We start from the raw sequence: 10,000 nt of genomic DNA, 5'->3' as shown, positions 1-10,000 counted from the left end.
ATAAAAAAAAGCGAGAGAGAGAAAGAGGAAGAGAAAGAGAAAGAGGGAGAGAGTGAGAGGAGAGAGATGAAAGAGAGAGAGAGAGAGAGTAGAGAGGGGGCGGGGGAGTCAGGGGCGGGGGAGAGAAAGAGAGAGATGTGGTGATAAGTAAAGACTTGAAGAAAGAGAGACAGACGGAGATAGAGAGACGGAGACAGACATATATATATATATATATATATATATATAGAGAGAGAGAGAGAGAGAGAGAGAGAGAGACAAGTGTATGTATGTATATAGAGAGAAAGGGGGTATACATGGACTGGATCAGAAACGTGCTAGCTTACCATAGTCATACTCCTCGGTTGAAGAATTGAACCACGTTTCGTTTACACCATGGACTCTGTCTGAAACACAAAACCAATAAAAAAAACACCACTGTTCGAAGCCCCAAAAAAGAGTTCTGAGACTTTATGAGATTATCGATATCGTCTCCGGCATTACCTCAGCAGGTTAATAGTCTATCACTCTGACAGAACACGTACCATTGAAATAGACACTGAACCAAGGGAAGAGAGGGCAGGGAGAGAGAGAGAGAGAAAGAGAGAGAGTGGGTGAGGTGTGAGAGAGAGAGAGAGAGAGAGAGAGAGAGAGAGAGAGAGAGAGAGAGAGAGAGAGAGAGAGAACGAACGAACGAACGAACGAACGAATATTTTTAATGAGGGAAGTGGAATAAGCATGCATATGCTTTTTTACATCCAGCCCTCAGGGCAAAAAGAAATGAAATCAAAATGTTCACAAGATAACAAAAGGTTATAGAAAAACATACATGAAATTCAAATACACTCAATTGCACAGTAGCATTTACAAGTACATAATCACGATACCTGCATTAATGACAATAATGTATATGAATATGGTAATGAGAGAGATAGAGTGAGTGAGTGAGAGAGGGAGATAGAGGATGAATGAATGAGTGAAGGAAGGAAGGAATAAATGAATGACAATGAATGAATGAATGAATGAATCTTATTTCCGATAGCATTAGAGTAAGCAAACAATTGCTTTCTCCAGCCCTCGAAAGGGAAAAATGTCTAAAGAAAAGGTATGAAGAAGACCCCAAAAAATGAGTAAACGTTAACAAATCATAGGAAAACGAGAAAAGAAACAACAGTAATAAGCATCATATTTATAAGAAACAACACGCAATTTATAAAATGCGGAGCGAGGGAGAGAGATGGAGAGAGAGAGAGGGGAAGCGACAGGAGATGAGATAGTATTTATAGAGGAAGAGATAAAGAGATAGAGTGAGACATGTGGCGAAATACAGTAATATCATATGACATAACATAATATGGTATACTAAACAGACTTTGCAAAATTTTCCATCAGGTATTCATGATACCTTTTCTTGAACACAGTGATACTTGTATGAACATTAAAACTAGTTAAGATGTTGTTCCAGAGGCAACCGCCAGAGTAAGTGAGACTCGATTTGAATAAATCAATTCTTGGCAGTGGTACCATGATCTTGTTGTTGTTACGTATAGTACTTGTAAGGAATCACTGTTTTAGATATGGAGGAGCAAAACCAGACATGATCTTAAACATGAAAAGAGCCTTATTATGAATGAGTTTCCATTTAAATGGCAGAATATCTAAATCTTTGTAATCAGAGACAGTTAATGACGAAGATTTCAGATGTATCAGCTTTAAGGCTCTTCTGTGCAGACTCATGAGTTGTTTTAAAACATTTTCACTGGCAGAATCCCATATTGTTGAGGCATAATTTACATGTGGTTCGATATAAGCATGGAAAAATAATTTACGACAATGTTTGTTCAAGAAATGCTTGATTCTAGAAAGTTGATGAATCTTTTTGGATAAAGTTTTACAAGTCGTCATAACATCTTGAGACCATGACAAGTTATTGTCAATAATGAGACCAAGTACTTTGTGATGACTGACTTCCTCAATCATTACGCCATTGATATACAAAGAGAGAGAGAGAGAGAGAGAGAGAGAGAGAGAGATTCGTTTGTTTATCTTATAGTCTGTTCATCTGAGATGATATTAGACTGAAAATAAATGATATTATTATTATCATTATTATTTGGATTGCTATCATTTCGGTCATAATGATGATTGTTATTATTAATTAGAGATTGAGATTTCTGTATATTCGAATGAAAAGGGGGGCGGTTGAGGTGGAGGGGAGGGGGGGGGCAAGGGGGAGGGGACTAAGGAAGAGAGAGAGAGAGAGAGAGAGAGAGAGAGACAGACAGACAGACAGACAGACAGACAGAGACAGAGACAGAGAGACAGAGAGAATGTGGAAAAGATAGAGTACAATATGTAAAATGGAGAGGGTGAGTGTCAGTGAAAAAACATAATATTGGAAGGGGGTGTGTGAAAGAGAGAGAGAGATGGGAGGAGGACAGGGAAAAGAGGTAGAGATGAGAGAGAAAGTGAGTGTGGGGTAAAGAGGAGAGAGAGAGAGAGAGAGAGAGAGGAGAGAATGAGATGAGAGAGAGGGGGAAGGGTGAGAGAGACAAAGAAAGAAAGGGGAGAGAAAGAGAGAGGGAGGGAAAAAAAGCGAGAGAGAGAAAGAGGGAGAGAGACGAAAGAGATGAAAGAGAGAGAGAGAGAGTAGAGAGGGGGCGGGGGAGTTGGGGGTGGGGGTGAGAAAGGAGAGAAAGAGAGAGATGTGGTGATAAGACTTGAAGAGAGACAGGCGGAGATAGAGAGACGGAGACAGACAGACAGACACACACACACACACACACACACACACACACACACACACACACACACACACAACAAAAACAGACGGACAGACACAAACAAAGGTACACACAGACACCAACACGCACGCAGACAAACACAGGACAGACAAGACACTCTACCAAGACAATCAAAACAACAGAGACAGGCTGCACAACAGATAGACAGACACAGAGACAGACAGGCAGGCAAGCAGACGGAGAGACAGCCAGACAGACAGTGACAGAGGGGGACGGACAGAGGGAGGAAGGCCGGAAGTAGCCAGCACTGACTGTAGAGGAAGTGGCCGATGTGGAAGAGGAAGCTGGTGATGAGCAGCCAGAACACCACCATGCCGCCCACCAGGCTCAGAACCGAGCCGGACATGGCCAGCACTTTGGCCCAGCGGCCAAGGCAGCGCCGGCAGACGTCCTGAAACTCCAGCATTTGCCCGTCTGGAAGGACACACCCACACCCACATGCATGCGTGTATTGAACTGCAGTATGAGGACACCCACAGCTGCATGTCAGTGTGTATGTACTGCAATATTTGGACACGCACACATCACATATATGTATGTACTGCAATGTAAGGACACGCCTACCCACATGTATGTTATGTACTACAATACAAGGACACCCACATGTATGTATATATGTATGTATGTACTGCAATATAAGGACATGCACACCCACTTGTATGTATGCATGAATGTATGTATGTACTGCGATTTTAGGACACTCTCGCCCGCATGCATGAATGTATGTACTGCAATATAAGGAAATGCACACCCACATGTATGAATGTATGTACCTCAATGTAAGTACACCCACACCCACATGTATGCATATGTATGTACTGCAATATAAAGACACCCACATGTATGTATGTTCTGTAATATAAGGACACACACACCCATATGTATGTACTGCAGTATAAGAACATTTCACGTGTACGTATGTACTGCCATACGCTTATGCTCATTTTACAGCTGAGTCTTTTGTCAAGCCAGGAGGCGGGGGATTGCGCTGGCTCCTAGTGCTGCAACCTCTTGGCCGAGAGAGTGGTGGTGCAACTTGGGCAAGACACCCTCCACTATGATCAAATGCAAGAACAGAGAGACGGGAGACAGCAGTTGCGTCCTCTGCTGTTCTGGTGGTCATAGCCAGACACGACTATCACACTTTGCACTGTATCATACAACGGGTAAAACGGGCTAAAGGTAATAATTATGACCTTTCACAGCTACCAGGGAAATGCATTCATATTCACTGTGTCCAGGGCTCGGCACAGGAAAGCGGAGGCCCAGTTTTTTTCCTTCCACCCTTTTAACCCTTCCCCGACCAAAGTCAGGTATCCATTCACACCTGGGTGCAATGAGAACAAAACCCCGGAGTGAACTGCCTTTCCCAAGGACCAACACCGTGTCGGAACGGGGTCTCGAACCCTCAGTGATCACTGGCTAACACTGGATCAGAAGTCCCAACGCGTAACCCACTCTGTCGAGGTGTCCTTCGAACTGAGGACATGCGCACCCACCCACCCACGCACCCATCTCTCTCTCTCTCTCTCCTCTTCTCTTCTATCTCCCCAATAACCCCCCCTGCCCTACACACAGACACAGACACACACACACACACACACACACACACACACACACACACACACACGCACGCACCGCAGAAATAACCAGTAGACATACCCCTGAGAGTTAACACCCCGACAGAGCCAGGCTGTTCCTACACACTGTACATTATCACTGGTCTCACTTTGTGCTCCGTGTGATCGCTGATAGACGCGTTAGTTACATACGTACATACATACATACAGACAGACAGACAGACTGACAAACAAACAAGACAGACCGACCGACCGACCGACATACAGACTGACAGACAGACGGACAGTATCAGTATCTGTATCAGTAGCTCAAGGAAGCGTCACTGCGTTCGGACAAATCCATCTACACTACACTACATCTGCAAAGCATATGCCTGGCCAGCAGCGTAACCCAACGCTTACCAAATGGACAGACAGAGAAGCATACATACATACATACATACATACAGACAGACAAACAGACAGACGGACGGACGAACGGATAGACAGACAGACAGACAGACAGACAGACAGACGGACGGACGGACTGACCAACAAATATATCCACGGAGTGCAGGACGAGGTAGCAGGTGTAGCCCATGATGGCCGCCACAGCTATCAGCCACAGGACTCCCAGCAACAGCCCTGCCTGTCAACACACACACACACACACACACACACACACACACACACACACACACACACACACACACACATCCAACACACACACACACACACACACACATCCAACACACACACACACACATCCAGACACACACACACACAGACAGACACACACACACACAGACACACACACACACTCACACACACACACACACACACACACACACACACACACACATCCAACACACACACATCCAACACACACACATCCAACACACACACACACACATCCAACACACACACACACAGACAGACAGACACACACACACAGACAGACAGACACACACTCACACACACACACACACACACACACACACACACACACACACGCACACTCACACCCACCCACACACACACACACACTCACACACACACACACACACACACACGCACATTATCGCAGACAGACATGGACACAGACAGAGACATACAAAGAAGCCTGAAGAAAGGTATCTTTAACCAAACCAATCATCAGGTTTACCTCACAAATAGATCTGGATAATTATCCAGAAGAACCTAAAGACACAGTCCTTTACCACGGTTTACTTTTTGTAAAAACCGCAGTAATCGCGAAAAGAGTAATTTTCAATCAAGCTTATTGACATCACAGGAGAGCATCAGTTATAATTTCTGTTATCAAACTTATTGACATCACAGGAGAGCATCAGTTATAATTTCTATTATCAAACTTATTGACATCACAGGAGTGCATTATAATTTTTATAATCAAACTTATTACATCACAAGGGTGCATCATAATTTTTATCAATCAAACTTATTAACATCACAGTAGTGCTTCGTTATTTTCATCATTATCCGGGTAAATAATCACATTTATAAATATTTCTGGACTGCTGTGCGATTTTCACGAGTACTTCGCTAGATACATATCACATTTTTAAATGTCGGACAGCAGCAAAGTGAACATCTTTACCCGAGTAATTAGTAAATCAAATATAGTTATAACATTGGAGCACAATGTATTTTTTCATGATTACTGTTGTAATGACACTTTTCACAGACAAGATCATTTCAATTTATCATCATGATGGTGTAGGGCTTTTTGGAACGAACGCTCCATTGTATCCAGCTGAGTCTGACGGGCCGAGCTGAGTCAGTGTCCAGGGTGCTAGCTTTCACTGACCTGTTTGACGGCCCAAGGCAGGCTGAGCACTGAGGTGGCGATCATGGTGTTCCACAAGGCCAGGCTGCCACACACACACACACACACACACACACACACACACACACACACACACACACACACACACACACACACAGGCACCACCTCTTTAAACTTTTTATTTCTTATAATAGACTTATTTTCATTTCCTCTAAAACATACATTAACAATTTCCTACCATAATGTTCACAAGCATTCCCTCTCTTTCACCCACTACCTCTCTTCTTTCCGTCTGATAACATCTCTAGTGAACAGACGTTAAACTGAAGATCCTACACACACAGAGGCACAGACACAGACACAGACACAGACACACGCACACGCACACGCACACACCAACATTTTAGCAAGAGCTAACATTTCATACACGGTCTCAAGAAGAATACTTTGTACATCCCTTTCAGTTATCAACGAACTGGACACTTTATGTGCAACCCGCAGCTTGCAGTCAGTGTGTCCGGATTACTTCATTCACAACTTATTTCGACTTTCTTGGCTGTGGACAAGCACTTAGAAACGCGGTCTAAGGGAAGCAAGTCAGTTTTTTTGTACCTTCCTTAATTCTTTCTTACGGGCTTCAGGTTTCGAGCCGAAAACTGAACATGACAAATTTACAAAACTGTATGAACTGTTTCTTTAATCATGGCTATGTGCTGTCTCGAATGTTTCGTGGAGTGTCATGTAAACTGTTATGTTTTCAGTATATGAGAAGTAAATGGAGCATAAACTGTTAGAAAAGCAAATTAATTGAAAACAACAAAGTGAAGGATTGTTATTTAAAAAAAAGAATCGTCAGTGGTGTGTTCTGTGATCTATGATTTTTTTTAATTCTCGTCATTTTACTGAAAATACTTGGCTAGGTCCATCATGTTTAGCTAAATTCATAGCGGTCATACCCGTAAAATGTTACATGTCTGAGTGTGTCAGTATGTGTGCATGCCCTGCCACATATCTGACTGAATGACACAGGAAACGAATGATGAACGCCCAATGGCAGCCGTCAGTTGGCTCTACCCAGGTAGGCAGCCTGTTGTGCAAATGACCCCGTGTTTGTAGTGCTTAGAGCTTGGTCTCCGACCAAGGATAAACGCTATATAAGTATCCATATAAAATCAAATCAAATAGTGTTGCATGCATCTTGTTTCGCTTGCATTTTTAAGTGTTAGTGTTACCTTAATCTTGTTTTGCATTTTAAAGAGTCCAAGTTCTATCAAGAATATTGGGTGCAAGTAAATCATCTTGTTCCCTGTCACTTCCCAAACAATTATTTCAAACATCTGGTTTCGTACCGAACACACCAAAATAACACTGGCAGTTGAGAAACAGTCGAAAACGTGGTCTAAGGGAAGCAAGTCAGTTTTTGTACCCTTTCCAGTATAAGGACGCAATTCCTTCCCTTCGGGTCACTGCAGCAACAGCGCGGGCACGCAGCCATCATGATAGTCACTGCTTACTACTGTGTTTTGCTATTTTACACCCCCGCTCCCCCTTTTCTTCTTTGTTTTAAACAAAGGGGGCTAGTTTTATCGTCAACTTTGAACAAACATTGCGAAATTCTTTGATGTAAAAAAAGCTGTGGAAGCTTGGTCCAAGGGAAGCAACCCACTTTTTTGGGGTACCCTTTGCACAGAGTAAGCCTTATATTCTAAGTTCCTTCCCTTTAATCATTTTCTTTGGAGGTTTGGAACTGCCGAAGACAACTTTACTTCGTTGAGTTTCGTTTCAAGCTGAATGCAAAAGAAAGAGAGAGAGAGAGAGAGAGAGAGAGAGAGAGAGAGAGAGAGAGAGAGAGAGAGAGAGAGATACAGAATTCAGGTGGTCTAATGACATACGCCCGACTTAAAACCGAATGTCTACGGGTTCGAATCCCATACGGATCCAGATTTTTACTGCCTGCTCTACTAGAACTTGGGTGGTGGTATGGGTTCTAGTCATTCGGGTGAGGCGATAAACCGTGGTCCAGTGCGCAGCATTCACATGGCAATTGTAAAAGAACTCACGGCAACAAAAGAGATGTCCCTGGGAAATTCTGAAGAAGTGTAACTGTGTGTGTGTGTGTGTGTGTGTGTGTGTGTGTGTGCGTGCGTGCGTGCGTGCGTGCGTGCGTGCGTGTGTGTGTGTGTGACTCGGACTGATAGGTGAAGTACCACTGGAGTGTCGATGGTGATGGTGTAGCACAAGAAAGAAGCAGTAAAAGTTCAGCCGGTCACCCTCTGACTCTGTCTCTGTCAGTGTATGTGATTATGTGAGATTGCATCTGTGCGATTGTGTGTGGTGTCGTAATAGTAACTGTTGTTGCAAGAAAGACGTATAAAAACGGTTCAACTGAGACGTCTTTGGTAGGCGAATGGGTGTTATAAAAAATAAAAAAAAAAAGACTTTTGATAAGGAAACTATACCAGTCACATACATCGAGGAACAAGGGAACCTTGTTTGTCTTCCTCTTTCTCATGAAGAACAAGGGCCATGAAACAAGAACTTGAGGATAACAAAATAGCACACGGTTGTCAAAACAGGGTCACTGGGTCAGCGGAAAATCGGATCCAGAGGAACAGAGATCAGCAGCAACCAGCTGTGAACAGTGAGAAAACGACATCACAGCGTAACCTCACATAGTAACAGCGATAGGAGTTCAGGTATACATCTTCTCATGGGATGAAGAAGGGAGGAAAGTGGCAGAGACGGAAATTTTGCCACCCCCCCTTTTTTTTTGGTCTGATAATCATTCGTCGACGCTACCACCCCCACCATCCCCACCTTCGTCGTCGTCGTATCACTATCATTATTGTCGTGAAGACTGGAATCTTATCCGCGTTTTATATCTATCTATCTATATATTTTTTTTAATATTAAAAAAAGTAATCTAAATCATTGTTGTTTGTCTATTGACGAACGTTCAACCTCCTCGCCCCCCCCCCTTCAGGCTTTGAGTGCATGCTGTTATATTTGTGTACCAGTCAGAGTGGACTTTTTTCAGTATAGTTTTGCCAGAGGACAACACTCTCGTTGCCATGGGTTCTTTTTCAGTGCTCCCAGCGCGTGCTGCACACGGGACCTCGGTTTATCGTCTGATCCGAAAGACCAGACGCTCAGTTTGATTTTCCAGTCAAACTTGGGAGAAAAGGCGAGAGCGGGATTCGAACCCACACTCTCACGGACTCTCTGTAGTGGCAGCTAAGCGTCTTAGCCATTCTGCCACCTTCCTCCTTAGTAGTAGTAGTAGGAGGAGGAGGAGAGGAGGAGGAAAAAAAGGAGAGGAGCAGACGAAGGCAGCAACAAGAAAGACAACAACAACAGCAACAACAACGACGACAAACTCACGCACACAGTTATCACACTGCTCTGTCGTCCACATATCCTCTGCAAACGCTGCTGCCGCTGCCGCTGCCCCTGCTTCAAAAGTGGCGTGGATTCCAGGCAAATTCTACTTTCCGGAACTTTCTGATCAGACGCCATCATGGTACACGAGGATGCTCCGCAAGAAACGATTCGACTCAGTTGACCGACGAGGGAACGACCAGGAAAACACAAAATACTGAGAATCCCAAATTCATGAGGCACGTTGCATCAGTTTGTTTATATACAGGATAAAAACACAAGGCCCAAAAGTTCGTGTGATTGTGATGGTGTCTCTGTCATCTGACCATTGTCCGTTCACTTCGAACTGTTTTGGAATCTCCCCGCAATTCGTACTGCTGAGTTGTTTGCTCTCTGTTTGGTGCTTGGGGGATATATGGTGTGTGTATGTGTGTGTGTGTGTGTGATACATAACTGAGCTGTTTGATTTTTCA

General features: G+C 43.7%; 1 protein-coding gene across 1 annotated transcript in view; it reads right to left on the bottom strand.

Annotated features, from left to right (window-relative positions):
• The window catches only part of LOC143294592 (neutral amino acid transporter 9-like), an 18,425-nt gene extending 8,597 nt beyond the window's left edge, over positions 1 to 9,828 (bottom strand). Inside the window, exons 1-5 of the mRNA XM_076605965.1 lie at positions 9,535 to 9,828; positions 6,171 to 6,234; positions 4,895 to 4,991; positions 3,036 to 3,197; positions 327 to 386 (exon numbers count right to left, since the gene is read on the bottom strand). Of these exons, the coding sequence (XP_076462080.1) occupies positions 327 to 386; positions 3,036 to 3,197; positions 4,895 to 4,991; positions 6,171 to 6,234; positions 9,535 to 9,668 (517 nt within the window). The 5' untranslated portion in view covers positions 9,669 to 9,828. The remainder of the gene's footprint in view (positions 1 to 326; positions 387 to 3,035; positions 3,198 to 4,894; positions 4,992 to 6,170; positions 6,235 to 9,534) is intronic.
• Between the last annotated feature and the right edge of the window lie 172 nt (positions 9,829 to 10,000).

Source organism: Babylonia areolata, chromosome 20 (genome assembly GCF_041734735.1).
Source record: "Babylonia areolata isolate BAREFJ2019XMU chromosome 20, ASM4173473v1, whole genome shotgun sequence".
Taxonomy (NCBI): Eukaryota; Metazoa; Mollusca; class Gastropoda; order Neogastropoda; family Buccinidae; genus Babylonia; species Babylonia areolata.
This window is presented reverse-complemented; position numbering and strand designations above follow the sequence as displayed.